This window comes from Haliotis rufescens, unplaced genomic scaffold, assembly GCF_023055435.1.
Source record: "Haliotis rufescens isolate VD_foot unplaced genomic scaffold, xgHalRufe1.0.p SCAF_1, whole genome shotgun sequence".
Taxonomy (NCBI): domain Eukaryota; kingdom Metazoa; phylum Mollusca; class Gastropoda; order Lepetellida; family Haliotidae; genus Haliotis; species Haliotis rufescens.
Window position 1 is genome coordinate 426,379 of NW_025963779.1, and position 21,138 is coordinate 447,516.

The following is a 21,138-nucleotide window of genomic DNA, read 5'->3' on the forward strand; positions in this document are numbered from 1 at the left end:
AAAGTAAGTGTTTACATGTGTCGGTTTACTAAAGCAAAGGGAATACACTCATATCATGGCGTGAAGTGCCGAGGTAAAAACAAGATACTTTGTTCAAAGGGTTAACCGACAATACGTTGATTGATTGCTCAATGTTAGCTAACTAAATAGATTTTTTTAAGAACCGTGGACATTATGAAAATAGTTGTCACGTGGGCTTTCTCAGCTGACCTTTGAGACTTGACACCTATGTGAAACAACTGAAACAAACAAAGTGATCAGTTGAGAAACAAACACAGGTTATAATATCCCGAAACGATATTTTAATATATTTGATTGTTACAGAGACACGTGACATCGAATAAGTTTCTTTGTACAGCTGCAGACGCGTTGGATATTGATCCATTGTGTGGATATTCACGGATACATTCCTCAAGCAAGGAAGCTGCCTAAAATTATACATATAACTTTGGTAGGTTGTAAGTATGATGTTTGCATTTTGTTTTCATTCATTTGCTGTAGCATTGAACAGAATCATTCTTGTTTCTCTACGTCTTGGTTGGGAAGTTCTTCGACGTTGTTTTGTAAGCGTGTATATGTTATAGTCAATGTGTAAAATGTGATTCACGCAGGCAATTTATAAACTGTCTAAATATTTCAGTCATTTTACAAATTGAAAAATCTGTTCATTTAAATAATAGATTGACTAAAAATGATTAAGACGGCCAAACGGGCTCAAAAACGTCACAAAAGATTAATTATGCTAGGATTAGAAGCCAAACAATATAGACATGTACTTTTAATCCCAACATTTTCAGACACTTGGTGTTGATTTTAAATATATGATGGCTAGATCGAGACACTGATGGAATTGTGGACTGGGTAGATCTAGACACTGATGGATGTGTGGACTGGGTAGATCTAGACACTGATGGAAGTGTGGACTGGGTAGATCTAGACTCCCATGGAAGTATTGACTGGGTAGATCTAGACACTGATGGAAGTATTGACTGGGTAGATCTAGACACTGATGGAAGTGTGGACTGGGTAGATCTAGACACTGATGGAAGTGTGGACTGGGTAGATCTAGACACTGATGGAAGTGTGGACTGGGTAGATCTAGACACTGATGGAAGTGTGGACTGGGTAGATCTAGACACTGATGGAAGTATTGACTGGGTAGATCTAGACACTGATGGAAGTATTGACTGGGTAGATCTAGACACTGATGGAAGTATTGACTGGGTAGATCTAGACACTGATGGAAGTATTGACTGGGTAGATCTAGACACTGATGGAAGTGTGGACTGGGTAGATCTAGACACTGATGGAAGTGTGGACTGGGTAGATCTAGACACTGATGGAAGTGTGGACTGGGTAGATCTAGACACTGATGGAAGTGTGGACTGGGTAGATCTAGACACTGATGGAAGTGTGGACTGGGTAGATCTAGACTCCCATGGAAGTATTGACTGGGTAGATCTAGACACTGATGGAAGTGTGGACTGGGTAGATCTAGACACTGATGGAAGTGTGGACTGGGTAGATCTAGACACTGATGGAAGTGTGGACTGGGTAGATCTAGACACTGATGGAAGTGTGGACTGGGTAGATCTAGACACTGATGGAAGTGTGGACTGGGTAGATCTAGACACTGATGGAAGTATTGACTGGGTAGATCTAGACACTGATGGAAGTGTGGACTGGGTAGATCTAGACACTGATGGAAGTGTGGACTGGGTAGATCTAGACACTGATGGAAGTGTGGACTGGGTAGATCTAGACACTGATGGAAGTGTGGACTGGGTAGATCTAGACTCCCATGGAAGTATTGACTGGGTAGATCTAGACACTGATGGAAGTATTGACTGGGTAGATCTAGACACTGATGGAAGTGTGGACTGGGTAGATCTAGACACTGATGGAAGTGTGGACTGGGTAGATCTAGACACTGATGGAAGTGTGGACTGGGTAGATCTAGACACTGATGGAAGTGTGGACTGGGTAGATCTAGACACTGATGGAAGTGTGGACTGGGTAGATCTAGACTCCCATGGAAGTATTGACTGGGTAGATCTAGACACTGATGGAAGTATTGACTGGGTAGATCTAGACACTGATGGAAGTGTGGACTGGGTAGATCTAGACACTGATGGAAGTGTGGCCTGGGTAGATCTAGACACTGATGGAAGTGTGGACTGGGTAGATCTAGACACTGATGGGTGTGTGGACTGGGTAGATCTAGACACTGATGGAAGTATAGACAGGGTAGATCTTTCGTCTGTAACATGTCCGTCTGTCCGTAACACATGTCTGTCTGTAAAACGTCCGTCTGTAAAATGTCCCTCTGTATCACGTCCGTCTGAAACACGTCTGTTACATGTCCGTCTGTCCGTAACACAAATCTCTGTAAAACGTCCGTCTGTAACATGCCCGTCTGTAACACATCTGACTATGACATGTCCGTCTGTGTGAAAAACATATGTCTGTCTGTTACACATATCTCTGTAGCACGTCTGTAACATGTCCGTCTGTAACACATGTGCGTCTGTCACTCCACCGTCTGTAACACGTCCGTCTGTAACATGTCCGTCTGTAACACGTCCGTCTGTAACATGTCCGTCTGTCTGTAACACATGTCTGTCTGTAACACGTCCGTCTTTAACATGTAACATGAACAACAAGAACCTGTTCTCATCCGACAAGTGGATCCTACATGGCCTTAAGTTAATGCCACGTTTCACCATACACCATGCCAAACGGTCCCTGCGATGACGATCTGAGCGTATGGGTCACTTAATCACCCTCCCTCACCTCAAACCTGCTGTTCTGAGTCGATTTCTCAATGTCAGAGATGACAATCGGTTAGAACTGCAAGTAAACATGTATGTGTTAGCTTTGGGCAACTGTTTTTATTTCACCATGAATGAGTTTACCAATTAAATCCGAGATGGCGCGATGTTTTCAGAGAAACTTTCTTCTTGGTGTGTATTTCAGAGAGTCATTCCAACAATGAAAAGTGATTCCGTCTTGGCGATTAAAACATTAACAATATTATTGCATTGATCACGAGTTCATATATTAACATGCCCAGCACAAATAAATATCAATATTTTCATCGACGATGAGATTCTTTGTAATGACATCATTCAGCGCTGCTTTCGCTGCAAGGCACATCCAGTGTGTGTTGATGCTGTCGCTGTCGGAGCAAACTAGAATCTTTCCCGACAACCAAGGAAGCAGTTCTCAGTGATGGTTGGCTACCTCGGAGTGGGGTTACAGTTAGGGAATCTATGCTTAGTGGTGATTGGCTACCTCGGAGTGGGATAACAGTTAGGGAATCTATGCTTAGTGGTGATTGGCTACCTCGAAGTGGGGTAACAGTTAGGGGGGTCTATGCTCAGTGGTTATTGGCTACCTCGGAGTGGGGTAACAGTTAGTGAATCTTTGCTTAGTGGTGATTGGCTACCTCGGAGTTGGGTAACAGTTTGGGGGGTCTATGCTCAGTGGTGATTGGCTACCTCGGAGTTGGGTTACAGTTAGGGAATCTATGCTTAGTGGTGATTGGCTACCTCGGAGTGGGGTTACAGTTAGGGAATCTATGCTTAGTGGTCATTGGCTACCTCGGAGTGGGGTAACAGTAGGGAATCTATGCTTAGTGGTGATTAGCTACCTCGAAGTGGGGTAACAGTTAGGGGGGGTATATGCTTAGTGGTGATTAGCTATCTCGAAGTGGGATAACAGTTAGGGAATCTATGCTTAGTGGTGATTGGCTACCTCGAAGTGGGGTAACAGTTAGGGGGGTCTATGCTCAGTGGTTATTGGCTACCTCGGAGTGGGGTAACAGTTAGTGAATCTTTGCTTAGTGGTGATTGGCTACCTCGGAGTTGGGTAACAGTTTGGGGGGTCTATGCTTAGTGGTGATTGGCTACCTCGGAGTGGAGTAACAGTTAGGTCTATGCTGCTATGGAGTCTATGAGGTCAATGCTGCATAGTGGTTTGCTACCTCGGAGCGAGGAAACAGTTATTTTTTTCTTGTTTAACATTGTGATAAGCCTGAAAATCAATGGATATCTTGCGATAATCTCCTGAACACTGAGTATTAATGGCTTGTAATCGCAAGTCTGTCACAGAATAGACTGCGTATTGTCCGTATGCTCCACCTTAATTTCAACATTGCTTTCTGGCTTCTTCCAACACGGGCAGAATATGGGCCGGCACTCGCGCCGGAACCTGGCGTTACAGAAGCTGTAGATGACAGGGTTGGCGGCGTTACTCAGCAGGTAGGAGCGCACGAATATGTTGAACACTATAATCTCCGAGGTGTCAGTCAAATTCGCCAGAAACATTTCCCGCACAGCTCCCCGAATCAAAGCAGTGATGAAGAAAGGCAAAAAACTCAGCATAAAGATGATTGTGATGATGAAGAGCATGAGCGTGGACTTGGCCGGCTTGTAGGCAGTCTTCCTCTTGTGGAGGTCTTTCAGTAAGGCTTGGGCCAGCTTCACTGCGTGTTGGTTAGCTCGGGGGGAGGGGGGCTTTAACTGATTGTCACCTGCGGTAACTGCAAGGGTGTTATCTAGCACATTGTCTTCACTATATTCAGGGCTGTCCACATACCCCGATATCCGTCTATGAACAGGGCTGCTTCGGATGCGTTCGTCCTGTCGTTGCCTTAGTAACCTGATCTGCCTTGCGATTTTCGCATAAAGGGAGATAATTGCTATTGCAATAGCCAGAAAGCTCACAAAAAATATTGAATAGAATATGAGCGGGTACCAGGTGTTTTCGAATTCGTCTTGTATCAGGCAGGTGGTACCATTGTGTGTGTCGCCAACACGGATAGTTTTATTTCCGTATAGAATCAAAGACGGCCATGACATGATCAGTGATAGAATAACGGCCATCATGCACATTCTCCTCGCCCATACTCTGGTGAAACAGACTTTCAGAGGTCTGCACACCTTACAGTATCTGTCCACAGCGATAGCTAATAATATCAGTGACGTCGAACCATTCAGTGTGTAGGTTATAAAGCGCGACATCTTGCACCAAATTGGCGCATTAAACGACACGATCTTGAACATGACCACCATCTCTGTTGGTGCACAGATTAAGCAGTTTGCAAGGTCAAGGACGGCGAGGACCAATATAAACTGTTTAGTGACGGTCAGACGCAGCCTGTAGCCGTAGACGTAGCAGACAACGATGTTCCCAACCGTCCCCGTCACAATGATCAGTCCGACGTACAACAACGCCGGCCAGAGGGCTTGGTTCCTCTCCTCGTCGGTAGAAGGGACGTCCTGCACCACGTTGACATCTCCGTCCACCTGGAAGCCATATGTCTCGTAGCGCCGTGTTGTGTTCATTGGCGGAAACTGTTACAACAAGCGGCTTCTGGAAATATCAGGACATTTGGGTTAGTAAAGTTAAAGTTTTGTTTGTTTGTTTGTTTTGTTGTTTAACGCTGCACTCAGCAATCTCAAATAATTGAGTCTGTACCAGACAATCCAGTGATTGATATCATGAGCATCGATCCATACAATTGGGATATGGTGACATGTATCAACCAAGTCAGCGAGCCTGACCACCCAATCCCGTTAGTCGCCTCTTACGGCAGGTATGTGGTGCTGAAGATCTATTCTACCCCGGATCTTTACGGGTCCTAAAGTTAAAGTACCTGAAACGAACATTCACAAACAGTTAAGAGTTGAAAACAAAAAATTGCCTATCTGCAATTCGTCACAACCTTTCACATTTGTTAAAACATGGATGTATGTCTATACGGGATAAACAATTTTCGAACTTTGAAAGTTGTCTATTAGATTTAGTTGTACTTGAAACGTACTTCACTGAACTAGTTACAGTTCATATGTGCGTCGGCCTGGCTGACCTGATGTGTGTTGGTCCCGTCGGTCTCACTGACCTAATGTGTGTTGTTCCCGTCGGTCTCGCTGACCTGATGCGTGTTGTTCCCGTCGGTCTCGCTGACCTGATGCGTGTTGTTCCCGTCGGTCTCACTGACCTGATGCGTGTTGGTCCCGTCGGTCTGGCTGACCTAATGTGTGTTGTTCCCGTCGGTCTCACTGACCTGATGCGTGTTGGTCCCGTCGGTCTGGCTGACCTAATGTGTGTTGTTCCCGTCGGTCTCGCTGACCTGATGCGTGTTGTTCCTGTCGGTCTCGCTGACCTGATGGGTGTTGGTCCCGTCGGTCTGGCTGACCTAATGTGTGTTGGTCGCGTCGGTCTCGCTGACCTGATGCGTGTTGTTCCCGTCGGTCTCGCTGACCTGATGCGTGTTGTTCCCGTCGGTCTGGCTGACCTAATGTGTGTTGGTCCCGTCGGTCTCGCTGACCTGATGCGTGTTGGTCCCGTCGGTCTCGCTGACCTAATGTGTGTTGGTCCCGTCGGTCTGGCTGACCTAATGTGTGTTGTTCCCGTCGGTCTCGCTGACCTGATGCGTGTTGGTCCCGTCGGTCTCGCTGACCTAATGTGTGTTGGTCGCGTTGGTCTTGCTGACCTAATGTGTGTTGGTCCCGTCGGTCTGGCTGACCTAATGTGTGTTGGTCCCGTCGGTCTCGCTGACCTAATGTGTGTTGGTCGCGTTGGTCTTGCTGACCTAATGTGTGTTGGTCCCGTCGGTCTGGCTGACCTAATGTGTGTTGGTCCCGTCGGTCTCGCTGACCTAATGTGTGTTGGTCGCGTTGGTCTTGCTGACCTAATGTGTGTTGGTCCCGTCGGTCTGGCTGACCTGATGCGTGTTGTTCCCGTCGGTCTCGCTGACCTCATGTGTGTTGGTCGCGTCGGTCTCGCGTGTGTCCGTGTTTTGTCTTTGTATCTGACCCGTTATGCAGGGTAGAATAAGTCCTCAACAACCCATGCTTGTCGTAAAAGGGGACTAACGGGATTGAGTGGTCAGGCTCGCTAACTTGGTTAATGCATGTCACCGTATCCCAATTGCGTAGATCGATGCTTATGATGTCAATCACTGGATTGTCTGGTCCAGACTCGATTATTTACAGAACCCCGTCATATAGCTGGAATATTGCTGAGTGCGGCGTTCAACAACAAATGAACAAACAAATAAATACATCTCTGTATCTTCTCTGGACAAGCGTTCGGTGTCTCAGTGTGTAGTGTTGTATTTAGTGTGTATATTGACATTGTTGTGTGCAGTGTTGTATTTAGTGTGTATATTGACATTGTTGTGTGCAGTGTTGTTTATACTTGCAGTGTGGTCTTCAGCGTTGTGTGCCTTGACAGTGTTGTATAGTCATCTTGTGTGCATTGGCAGTGTTGTGTATACTGATGATGTGTGTACTGACAGTGTTGTGTATACTGATGATGTGTGTACTGACAGTGTTGTGTATACTGATGATGTGTGTATTGACAGTGTTGTGTATATTGATGATGTGTGTACTGACAGTGTTGTGTATACTGATGATGTGCGTACTGACAGTGTTGTGTATATTGATGATGTGTGTACTGACAGTGTTGTGTATACTGATGATGTGTGTACTGACAGTGTTGTGTATACTGATGATGTGTGTACTGACAGTGTTGTGTATACTGATGATGTGTACTGACAGTGTTGTGTATGGTGATGATGTGTGTACTGACAGTGTTGTGTATACTGATGATGTGTGTACTGACAGTGTTGTGTATACTGATGATGTGTGTACTGACAGTGTTGTGTATACTGATGATGTGTGTACTGACAGTGTTGTGTATACTGATGATGTGTGTATTGACAGTGTTGTGTATACTGATGATGTGTGTATTGACAGTGTTGTGTATACTGATGATGTGTGTACTGACAGTGCTGTGTATACTGATGATGTGTACTGACAGTGTTGTGTGTACTGATGATGTGTGTACTGACAGTGTTGTGTATACTGTTGATGTGTGTACTGACAGTGTTGTGTATATTGATGATGTGTGTACTGACAGTGTTGTGTATACTGATGATGTGTGTACTGACAGTGTTGTGTATACTGTTGATGTGTGTATTGACAGTGTTGTGTATACTGATGATGTGTGTACTGACAGTGTTGTGTATACTGATGATGTGTGTACTGACAGTGTTGTGTATACTGATGATGTGTGTACTGACAGTGTTGTGTATGCTGATGATGTGTGTACTGACAGTGTTGTGTATATTGATGATGTGTGTACTGACAGTGTTGTGTATACTGATGATGTGTGTACTGACAGTGTTGTGTATATTGATGATGTGTGTACTGACAGTGTTGTGTATACTGATGATGTGTGTACTGACAGTACTGTGTATACTGATGATGTGTGTACTGACAGTGTTGTGTATATTGATGATGTGTATTGACAGTGTTGTGTATACTGATGATGTGTGTACTGACAGTGTTGTGTATATTGATGATGTGTATTGACAGTGTTGTGTATACTGATGATGTCTGTACTGACAGTGCTGTGTATACTGATGATGTGTGTATTGACAGTGTTGTGTATACTGATGATGTGTGTATTGACAGTGTTGTGTATACTGATGATGTGTGTATTGACAGTTTTGTGTATGGTGATGATGTGTACTGACAGTGTTGTGTATACTGATGATGTGTACTGACAGTGTTGTGTATACTGATGATGTGTGTACTGACAGTGTTGTGTATGCTGATAATGTGTGTACTGACAGTGTTGTGTATATTGATGATGTGTGTACTGACAGTGTTGTGTATGCTGATGATGTGTGTACTGACAGTGTTGTGTATACTGATGATGTGTGTACTGACAGTGTTGTGTATACTGATGATGTGTGTACTGACAGTGTTGTGTGTACTGATGATGTGTGTACTGACAGTGTTGTGTATATTGATGATGTGTGTACTGACAGTGTTGTGTATACTGATGATGTGTGTACTGACAGTGTTGTGTGTACTGATGATGTGTGTACTGACAGTGTTGTGTATACTGATGATGTGTGTACTGACAGTGTTGTGTATATTGATGATGTGTGTACTGACAGTGTTGTGTATACTGATGATGTGTGTACTGACAGTGTTGTGTATGCTGATAATGTGTGTACTGACAGTGTTGTGTATATTGATGATGTGTGTACTGACAGTGTTGTGTATGCTGATGATGTGTGTACTGACAGTACTGTGTATACTGATGATGTGTGTACTGACAGTGTTGTGTATATTGATGATGTGTACTGACAGTGTTGTGTATACTGATGATGTGTGTACTGACAGTGTTGTGTATATTGATGATGTGTGTACTGACAGTGTTGTGTATACTGATGATGTGTGTACTGACAGTGTTGTGTATGCTGATAATGTGTGTACTGACAGTGTTGTGTATACTGATGATGTGTGTATTGACAGTGTTGTGTATACTGATGATGTGTGTATTGACAGTGTTGTGTATGCTGATGATGTGTGTACTGACAGTGTTGTGTATACTGATGATGTGTGTATTGACAGTGTTGTGTATACTGATGATGTGTGTACTGACAGTGTTGTGTATGCTGATGATGTGTGTAGTGACAGTGTTGTGTATATTGATGATGTGTGTATTGACAGTGTTGTGTATGCTGATGATGTGTGTACTGACAGTGTTGTGTATACTGATGATGTGTGTACTGACAGTGTTGTGTATACTGATGATGTGTGTACTGACAGTGTTGTGTATACTGATGATGTGTGTATTGACAGTGTTGTGTATACTGATGATGTGTGTACTGACAGTGTTGTGTATGCTGATGATGTGTGTACTGACAGTGTTGTGTATACTGATGATGTGTGTACTGACAGTGTTGTGTATACTGATGATGTGTGTACTGACAGTGTTGTGTATATTGATGATGTGTATTGACAGTGTTGTGTATACTGATGATGTGTGTATTGACAGTGTTGTGTATACTGATGATGTGTGTATTGACAGTGTTGTGTATATTGATGATGTGTGTACTGACAGTGTTGTGTATATTGATGATGTGTATTGACAGTGTTGTGTATACTGATGATGTGTGTATTGACAGTGTTGTGTATACTGATGATGTGTGTACTGACAGTGTTGTGTATATTGATGATGTGTGTACTGACAGTGTTGTGTATACTGATGATGTGTGTACTGACAGTGTTGTGTATACTGATGATGTGTGTACTGACAGTGTTGTGTATACTGATGATGTGTGTACTGACAGTGTTGTGTATATTGATGATGTGTGTACTGACAGTGTTGTGTATACTGATGATGTGTGTACTGACAGTGTTGTGTATACTGATGATGTGTGTACTGACAGTGTTGTGTATATTGATGATGTGTGTACTGACAGTGTTGTGTATACTGATGATGTGTGTACTGACAGTGTTGTGTATACTGATGATGTGTGTATTGACAGTGTTGTGTATACTGATGATGTGTGTACTGACAGTGTTGTGTATGCTGATGATGTGTGTACTGACAGTGTTGTGTATACTGATGATGTGTGTACTGACAGTGTTGTGTATACTGTTGATGTGTGTACTGACAGTGTTGTGTATACTGATGATGTGTGTACTGACAGTGTTGTGTATACTGATGATGTGTGTATTGACAGTGTTGTGTATACTGATGATGTGTGTACTGACAGTGTTGTGTATATTGATGATGTGTATTGACAGTGTTGTGTATATTGATGATGTGTGTATTGACAGTGTTGTGTATACTGATGATGTGTGTACTGACAGTGTTGTGAATACTGATGATGTGTGTACTGACAGTGTTGTGTATGCTGATGATGTGTGTACTGACAGTGTTGTGTATACTGATGATGTGTGTATTGACAGTGTTGTGTATATTGATGATGTGTGTACTGACAGTGTTGTGTATACTGTTGATGTGTGTACTGACAGTGTTGTGTATACTGATGATGTGTGTACTGACAGTGTTGTGTATACTGATGATGTGTGTATTGACAGTGTTGTGTATACTGATGATGTGTGTACTGACAGTGTTGTGTATATTGATGATGTGTATTGACAGTGTTGTGTATATTGATGATGTGTGTATTGACAGTGTTGTGTATACTGATGATGTGTGTACTGACAGTGTTGTGTATACTGATGATGTGTGTACTGACAGTGTTGTGTATGCTGATGATGTGTGTACTGACAGTGTTGTGTATATTGATGATGTGTATTGACAGTGTTGTGTATACTGATGATGTGTGTACTGACAGTGTTGTGTATACTGATGATGTGTGTACTGACAGTGTTGTGTATACTGATGATGTGTGTACTGACAGTGTTGTGTATACTGATGATGTGTGTACTGACAGTGTTGTGTATACTGATGATGTGTGTACTGACAGTGTTGTGTATACTGATGATGTGTGTATTGACAGTGTTGTGTATACTGATGATGTGTGTACTGACAGTGTTGTGTATATTGATGATGTGTGTACTGACAGTGTTGTGTATACTGATGATGTGTGTACTGACAGTGTTGTGTATATTGATGATGTGTGTACTGACAGTGTTGTGTATACTGATGATGTGTGTACTGACAGTGTTGTGTATGCTGATGATGTGTGTACTGACAGTGTTGTGTATACTGATGATGTGTGTACTGACAGTGTTGTGTATACTGATGATGTGTGTACTGACAGTGTTGTGTATACTGATGATGTGTGTATTGACAGTGTTGTGTATACTGATGATGTGTGTACTGACAGTGTTGTGTATACTGATGATGTGTGTATTGACAGTGTTGTGTATACTGATGATGTGTGTACTGACAGTGTTGTGTATGCTGATGATGTGTGTACTGACAGTGTTGTGTATATTGATGATGTGTGTATTGACAGTGTTGTGTATACTGATGATGTGTGTACTGACAGTGTTGTGTATACTGATGATGTGTGTACTGACAGTGTTGTGTATGCTGATGATGTGTGTACTGACAGTGTTGTGTATACTGATGATGTGTGTACTGACAGTGTTGTGTATACTGATGATGTGTGTACTGACAGTGTTGTGTATGCTGATGATGTGTGTACTGACAGTGTTGTGTATACTGATGATGTTTGTACTGACAGTGTTGTGTATGGTGATGATGTGTGTACTGACAGTGTTGTGTATACTGATGATGTGTGTACTGACAGTGTTGTGTATACTGATGATGTGTGTACTGACAGTGTTGTGTGTACTGATGATGTGTGTACTGACAGTGTTGTGTATATTGATGATGTGTGTACTGACAGTGTTGTGTATACTGATGATGTGTGTACTGACAGTGTTGTGTGTACTGATGATGTGTGTACTGACAGTGTTGTGTATACTGATGATGTGTGTACTGACAGTGTTGTGTATATTGATGATGTGTGTACTGACAGTGTTGTGTATACTGATGATGTGTGTACTGACAGTGTTGTGTATGCTGATAATGTGTGTACTGACAGTGTTGTGTATATTGATGATGTGTGTACTGACAGTGTTGTGTATGCTGATGATGTGTGTACTGACAGTACTGTGTATACTGATGATGTGTGTACTGACAGTGTTGTGTATATTGATGATGTGTACTGACAGTGTTGTGTATACTGATGATGTGTGTACTGACAGTGTTGTGTATATTGATGATGTGTGTACTGACAGTGTTGTGTATACTGATGATGTGTGTACTGACAGTGTTGTGTATGCTGATAATGTGTGTACTGACAGTGTTGTGTATACTGATGATGTGTGTATTGACAGTGTTGTGTATACTGATGATGTGTGTATTGACAGTGTTGTGTATGCTGATGATGTGTGTACTGACAGTGTTGTGTATACTGATGATGTGTGTATTGACAGTGTTGTGTATACTGATGATGTGTGTACTGACAGTGTTGTGTATGCTGATGATGTGTGTAGTGACAGTGTTGTGTATATTGATGATGTGTGTATTGACAGTGTTGTGTATGCTGATGATGTGTGTACTGACAGTGTTGTGTATACTGATGATGTGTGTACTGACAGTGTTGTGTATACTGATGATGTGTGTACTGACAGTGTTGTGTATACTGATGATGTGTGTATTGACAGTGTTGTGTATACTGATGATGTGTGTACTGACAGTGTTGTGTATGCTGATGATGTGTGTACTGACAGTGTTGTGTATACTGATGATGTGTGTACTGACAGTGTTGTGTATACTGATGATGTGTGTACTGACAGTGTTGTGTATATTGATGATGTGTATTGACAGTGTTGTGTATACTGATGATGTGTGTATTGACAGTGTTGTGTATACTGATGATGTGTGTATTGACAGTGTTGTGTATATTGATGATGTGTGTACTGACAGTGTTGTGTATATTGATGATGTGTATTGACAGTGTTGTGTATACTGATGATGTGTGTATTGACAGTGTTGTGTATACTGATGATGTGTGTACTGACAGTGTTGTGTATATTGATGATGTGTGTACTGACAGTGTTGTGTATACTGATGATGTGTGTACTGACAGTGTTGTGTATACTGATGATGTGTGTACTGACAGTGTTGTGTATACTGATGATGTGTGTACTGACAGTGTTGTGTATATTGATGATGTGTGTACTGACAGTGTTGTGTATACTGATGATGTGTGTACTGACAGTGTTGTGTATACTGATGATGTGTGTACTGACAGTGTTGTGTATATTGATGATGTGTGTACTGACAGTGTTGTGTATACTGATGATGTGTGTACTGACAGTGTTGTGTATACTGATGATGTGTGTATTGACAGTGTTGTGTATACTGATGATGTGTGTACTGACAGTGTTGTGTATGCTGATGATGTGTGTACTGACAGTGTTGTGTATACTGATGATGTGTGTACTGACAGTGTTGTGTATACTGTTGATGTGTGTACTGACAGTGTTGTGTATACTGATGATGTGTGTACTGACAGTGTTGTGTATACTGATGATGTGTGTATTGACAGTGTTGTGTATACTGATGATGTGTGTACTGACAGTGTTGTGTATATTGATGATGTGTATTGACAGTGTTGTGTATATTGATGATGTGTGTATTGACAGTGTTGTGTATACTGATGATGTGTGTACTGACAGTGTTGTGAATACTGATGATGTGTGTACTGACAGTGTTGTGTATGCTGATGATGTGTGTACTGACAGTGTTGTGTATACTGATGATGTGTGTATTGACAGTGTTGTGTATATTGATGATGTGTGTACTGACAGTGTTGTGTATACTGTTGATGTGTGTACTGACAGTGTTGTGTATACTGATGATGTGTGTACTGACAGTGTTGTGTATACTGATGATGTGTGTATTGACAGTGTTGTGTATACTGATGATGTGTGTACTGACAGTGTTGTGTATATTGATGATGTGTATTGACAGTGTTGTGTATATTGATGATGTGTGTATTGACAGTGTTGTGTATACTGATGATGTGTGTACTGACAGTGTTGTGTATACTGATGATGTGTGTACTGACAGTGTTGTGTATGCTGATGATGTGTGTACTGACAGTGTTGTGTATATTGATGATGTGTATTGACAGTGTTGTGTATACTGATGATGTGTGTACTGACAGTGTTGTGTATACTGATGATGTGTGTACTGACAGTGTTGTGTATACTGATGATGTGTGTACTGACAGTGTTGTGTATACTGATGATGTGTGTACTGACAGTGTTGTGTATACTGATGATGTGTGTACTGACAGTGTTGCGTATACTGATGATGTGTGTATTGACAGTGTTGTGTATACTGATGATGTGTGTACTGACAGTGTTGTGTATATTGATGATGTGTGTACTGACAGTGTTGTGTATACTGATGATGTGTGTACTGACAGTGTTGTGTATATTGATGATGTGTGTACTGACAGTGTTGTGTATACTGATGATGTGTGTACTGACAGTGTTGTGTATGCTGATGATGTGTGTACTGACAGTGTTGTGTATACTGATGATGTGTGTACTGACAGTGTTGTGTATACTGATGATGTGTGTACTGACAGTGTTGTGTATACTGATGATGTGTGTATTGACAGTGTTGTGTATACTGATGATGTGTGTACTGACAGTGTTGTGTATACTGATGATGTGTGTATTGACAGTGTTGTGTATACTGATGATGTGTGTACTGACAGTGTTGTGTATGCTGATGATGTGTGTACTGACAGTGTTGTGTATATTGATGATGTGTGTATTGACAGTGTTGTGTATACTGATGATGTGTGTACTGACAGTGTTGTGTATACTGATGATGTGTGTACTGACAGTGTTGTGTATGCTGATGATGTGTGTACTGACAGTGTTGTGTATACTGATGATGTGTGTACTGACAGTGTTGTGTATACTGATGATGTGTGTACTGACAGTGTTGTGTATGCTGATGATGTGTGTACTGACAGTGTTGTGTATACTGATGATGTTTGTACTGACAGTGTTGTGTATGGTGATGATGTGTGTACTGACAGTGTTGTGTATACTGATGATGTGTGTACTGACAGTGTTGTGTATACTGATGATGTGTGTACTGACAGTGTTGTGTATACTGATGATGTGTGTACTGACAGTGTTGTGTATACTGATGATGTGTGTACTGACAGTGTTGTGTATACTGATGATGTGTGTACTGACAGTGTTGTGTATATTGATGATGTGTGTACTGACAGTGTTGTGTATGCTGATGATGTGTGTACTGACAGTGTTGTGTATACTGATGATGTGTGTACTGACAGTGTTGTGTATACTGTTGATGTGTGTATTGACAGTGTTGTGTATATTGATGATGTGTGTACTGACAGTGTTGTGTATACTGATGATGTGTGTACTGACAGTGTTGTGTATACTGATGATGTGTGTATTGACAGTGTTGTGTATGCTGATGATGTGTGTACTGACAGTGTTGTGTATACTGATGATGTGTGTATTGACAGTGTTGTGTATGCTGATGATGTGTGTATTGACAGTGTTGTGTATACTGATAATGTGTGTACTGACAGTGTTGTGTATACTGATGATGTGTGTACTGACAGTGTTGTGTATACTGATGATGTGTGTACTGACAGTGTTGTGTATACTGATGATGTGTGTACTGACAGTGTTGTGTATATTGATGATGTGTATTGACAGTGTTGTGTATATTGATGATGTGTATTGACAGTGTTGTGTATATTGATGATGTGTGTACTGACAGTGTTGTGTATACTGATGATGTGTGTACTGACAGTGTTGTGTATACTGATGATGTGTGTATTGACAGTTTTGTGTATGGTGATGATGTGTACTGACAGTGTTGTGTATACTGATGATGTGTGTACTGACAGTGTTGTGTATACTGATGATGTGTGTACTTACAGTGTTGTGTATACTGATGATGTGTGTACTGACAGTGTTGTGTATACTGATGATGTGTGTACTGACAGTGTTGTGTATGCTGATGATGTGTGTACTGACAGTGTTGTGTATACTGATGATGTGTGTACTGACAGTGTTGTGTATACTGTTGATGTGTGTACTGACAGTGTTGTGTATACTGATGATGTGTGTATTGACAGTGTTGTGTATACTGATGATGTGTGTACTGACAGTGTTGTGTATATTGATGATGTGTATTGACAGTGTTGTGTATATTGATGATGTGTGTACTGACAGTGTTGTGTATACTGATGATGTGTGTACTGACAGTGTTGTGTATACTGTTGATGTGTGTACTGACAGTGTTGTGTATACTGATGATGTGTGTATTGACAGTGTTGTGTATACTGATGATGTGTGTACTGACAGTGTTGTGTATACTGTTGATGTGTGTACTGACAGTGTTGTGTATACTGATGATGTGTGTATTGACAGTGTTGTGTATATTGATGATGTGTATTGACAGTGTTGTGTATATTGATGATGTGTGTACTGACAGTGTTGTGTATACTGATGATGTGTGTACTGACAGTGTTGTGTATACTGTTGATGTGTGTACTGACAGTGTTGTGTATACTGATGATGTGTGTATTGACAGTGTTGTGTATACTGATGATGTGTACTGACAGTGTTGTGTATACTGTTGATGTGTGTACTGACAGTGTTGTGTATACTGATGATGTGTGTATTGACAGTGTTGTGTATGCTGATGATGTGTGTACTGACAGTGTTGTGTATACTGATGATGTGTGTACTGACAGTGTTGTGTATATTGATGATGTGTGTAGTGACAGTGTTGTGTATATTGATGATGTGTGTACTGACAGTGTTGTGTATACTGATGATGTGTGTACTGACAGTGTTGTGTATATTGATGATGTGTGTACTGACAGTGTTGTGTATATTGATGATGTGTGTACTGACAGTGTTGTGTATACTGATGATGTGTGTACTGACAGTGTTGTGTATATTGATGATGTGTGTACTGACAGTGTTGTGTATACTGATGATGTGTGTACTGACAGTGTTGTGTATATTGATGATGTGTGTACTGACAGTGTTGTGTATACTGATGATGTGTGTACTGACAGTGTTGTGTATACTGATGATGTGTGTACTGACAGTGTTGTGTATGCTGATGATGTGTGTACTGACAGTGTTGTGTATACTGATGATGTGTGTACTGACAGTGTTGTGTATACTGATGATGTGTGTATTGACAGTGTTGTGTATACTGATGATGTGTGTACTGACAGTGTTGTGTATATTGATGATGTGTGTACTGACAGTGTTGTGTATACTGATGATGTGTGTATTGACAGTGTTCTGTGACAACACAAGCGATGTCGGCCCAAGTAACGTCACGTGTCACCACCAAGTTCTGTCACAACACACGCGATGTCGGCCCAAGTAACGTCACGTGTCACCACCAAGTTCTGTCACAGCACAAGCGATGTCGGCCCAAGTAACGTCACGTGTCACCACTAAGTTCTGTCACAACACACGCGATGTCGGCCCAAGTAACGTTACGTTTCACCACTAAGTTCTGTCACAACACAAGCGAGGTCGGCCCAAGTAACGTCACGTGTCACCACCAAGTTCTGTCACAACACAAGCGATGTCGGCCCAAGTAACGTCACGTGTCACCACCAAGTTCTGTCACAACACAAGCGAGGTCGGCCCAAGTAACGTCACGTGTCACCACCAAGTTCTGTCACAACACAAGCGATGTCGGCCCAAGTAACGTCAGGTGTCACCACTAAGTTCTGTCACAACACACGCGATGTCGGCCTAAGTAACGTCACGTGTCACCACTAAGTTCTGTCACAACACACGCGATGTCGGCCCAAGTAACGTCACGTGTCACCACTAAGTTCTGTCACAACACACGCGATGTCGGCCCAAGTAACGTCACGTGTCACCACCAAGTTCTGTCACAACACACGCGATGTCGGCCCAAGTAACGTCACGTGTCACCACGAGGTTCAGGAGCGTTTATGATCCAAGAAACAAACATAAGTTTGATCTTTGGTTTCGTCACAGTGTGTGTAATGTACATATCTCCCCCGGGAGGTTTCGTACCCTACTTTACGAGACACAACTACTTATCATAAGACCCGTGAAGAACCGGGGTAGAATAGATCTTCAGCAACCCATGCCTGCCGTAAAAGGCGACTATGGTTGTCGTAAGAGGAGACTAACGGGATCGGGTGGTCAGGCTCGCTAACTTGGTTGATGCATGTCATCGTATCCCAATGGCGTGGATCGATGCTCATGCTGACAATCACTGGATTGTCTGGCCCAGACTCGATTATTTATAGACCGCCGTCATATAGCTGGAAGATTTCTGAGTGTGGCGTTAAACGACAAACAAACAAAGAACTGATCATAATCTACCTGTTGAAGCTGACCCCTAGCACAGGATCCCCAGAGAACATATTGTACTTAAATCACCAGCTATTACCGACGAAATCCATTATATTTTTCGTTGTGAATACAAATGTGTACATGGCTAAGTATTTATGTTGGCAAAATATGCTCTCTTTCCAACGCCATTTTTTACATCCAATTTGAAATATAGCGACAAAACCATTTTCATATCCAATAGAAACTACTGCATAAAGCAGAGTCGAATGTACAATTCCGACTTTATCATTGAGCATGTGTTTATGAATTGCTATCAAATTTTCCATTATTTGTACGGAATATCGAGTGTGACCAAACAGACCGCACTACTGCGTCTGGTACACAACCCGTGGGATGATAGATGCATTCAGATTACAGATGGCGTATTGATATTTACGACGGGGAAGTAGATAGTAGTGACTGACATAGTCTGTGTGGGCCTGGCGCTGAGTGCTGATGTCTTGTTCACCTTTATTAATATAGACTCTGAGGAGATCCCAATCAGCCCGTGGAACACGTACATTATCAAGCCTGACTTCCAACAAGGCGACACACAGATCCGAATGGTACTCTCATTATGTGAAGCGATAGGGTCACCGGGAGCGTTGTTAACAATAGGTGCCGCGAGTGTGTGACCCCTTGTGTCAGACCTTGGCGACTGTTACCTTAGAGGTAGGAAGAAAATGTCGGCGTACTTACCTCCAGTCCTCACGACTATCTTTGTGTCGCCCCTCACAGCCTTGGCGTAATGGCGATATCACACATATAGACAGGCGATATCACACATATAGACAGGCCGGCAGGTTGTCGGCTTTACGCAATTCCTTCCCTCACGAGAAGGACTCACGTGAATCATATCCTGAGCGCCGAGCTCACATACCGAAGCTAACTGTTAACCCTTAAAGCGGAACACCAACACTCCACCACACTGCGACTGGTTTGAATGTTAACCCTACCAATGTCAAGTGCCATTTATGCGAGCCTCAGCGTTCATTGCTTAACTCGTCATCTAAACATAAGATTTACGTTGAAAGTTCGAGTCCGAGAATATGACCACAGCTGATGCTGAACTATCAAGAGGCAGACCCGAATAACAGAAGGTAACCCACAACATTGAATATAGACAGGACCATATCAGGGTTGAAGTCAATATATCTACCCGCTACAGGACCGATGTCACTACTACTACTACTACTACTACTACTACTACTACTACTAATACTACTACTAATACTACTACTAATACTACTACTAATAATAATTATATTTCTAATGATACAACTACTACTACTACTAATTATATTTCTAATGCTACAACTACTACTACTACTACTAATTATATTTCTAATGCTACAACAACTACTACTACTACTACTAATTATATTTCTAATGCTACAACTACTACTACTACTACTACAACTACTACTACTGCGATGTTCTCTGTGTTATTTGTATGACCACACACGACAGACTAGTTATTCAGAAGACAATTTTGAAAAATAGGTAGGTTACGCAGAAAATGGAACATAGGTAATCGATGTGTTACCTTACACAATAGAACAGAGGGGAAAAGTAAATTATATGAAATGTCAAACAAAAAATTAATGTTCATTACTTTCGTTTTCAACTACAATAAAAAAAAATGTCAGACAGCTGACACTGATGCAGGGCTATTGATGAAGGACTATTGATGAAGAACTATTAATGAAGGGATGAAGGAGTATTGATGCAGGACTTGATGCAGGACTATTGATGAAGGGATGAAGGACTATTAATGAAGGGATGAAGAACTATTGATGCAGGAGTATTGATGAAGGGATGAATGACTATTGATGAGGGACTATTGATGCATGGCTATTGATGAATGACTATTGATGAAGGAATAAAGGACTATTGATGAAGAACTATTGATGCCGGACTTTTGATGAAGGTCTATTTATGAAGGGATGAAGGACTATTAATGAAGGGATGAAGGACTATTGATGCATGACTTTTGATGCATGACTATTGATGCATGGCTATTGATGCATGACTATTGATGAAGGTCTTTTAATGAAGGGATGAAGAACTATTGATGCAGGACTATTGATGAAGGGATGAATGACTATTGATGAGGGACTATTGATGCATTGCTATTGATGAATGACTATTGATGAAGGAATAAAGGACTATTGATGAAGAACTATTGATGCCGGTCTTTTGATGAAGGTCTATCAATGAAGGGATGAAGGACTATTGATGAAGGGATGAAGGACTATTGATGAAGAACTATTGATGCCAGACTTTGGATGAAGGTCTATTAATGAAGGGACGAAGGACTATTGATGAAGGGATGAAGGACTATTGATGAAGAACTATTGATGCCGGA

General features: G+C 41.7%; 2 protein-coding genes across 3 annotated transcripts; both read right to left on the reverse strand.

Annotated features, from left to right (window-relative positions):
• Window positions 1–536: 536 nt before the first annotated feature.
• LOC124126545 (mucin-16-like) lies at window positions 537–4,078 on the reverse strand. 2 transcript variants are annotated; one of them, XM_048392137.1, is made up of 2 exons: window positions 1,462–4,078; window positions 537–1,428 (listed from the first exon to the last, which is right to left on the reverse strand). In XM_048392137.1, the coding sequence occupies exons 1-2, from the start codon at window positions 2,724–2,726 to the stop codon at window positions 738–740; spliced, it is 1,956 nt and encodes a 651-aa protein (XP_048248094.1). In that variant the 5' UTR covers window positions 2,727–4,078; the 3' UTR covers window positions 537–737. The 2 variants fall into 2 exon arrangements, with proteins under 2 accessions (XP_048248094.1, XP_048248078.1); XM_048392121.1 differs by having other exon boundaries at window positions 537–3,705; window positions 3,757–3,778.
• On the reverse strand, window positions 3,533–19,661 carry LOC124126546 (cholecystokinin receptor-like). Its single transcript, XM_046490011.2, has 2 exons — window positions 19,470–19,661; window positions 3,533–5,376 (listed from the first exon to the last, which is right to left on the reverse strand). Exon 2 carries the CDS (start codon window positions 5,346–5,348, stop codon window positions 4,107–4,109), a length of 1,242 nt encoding a protein of 413 aa, XP_046345967.2. The 5' UTR covers window positions 5,349–5,376; window positions 19,470–19,661; the 3' UTR covers window positions 3,533–4,106.
• Window positions 19,662–21,138: the final 1,477 nt, after the last annotated feature.

What these genes read in the sequence shown, in the direction of transcription:
- LOC124126545 (XM_048392121.1), bottom strand. Translation starts at nt 2,726, where the DNA reads ATGGTGAAACGTGGCATTAACTTAAGGCCATGTAGGATCCACTTGTCG.
- LOC124126546 (XM_046490011.2), bottom strand. Translation starts at nt 5,348, where the DNA reads ATGAACACAACACGGCGCTACGAGACATATGGCTTCCAGGTGGACGGA.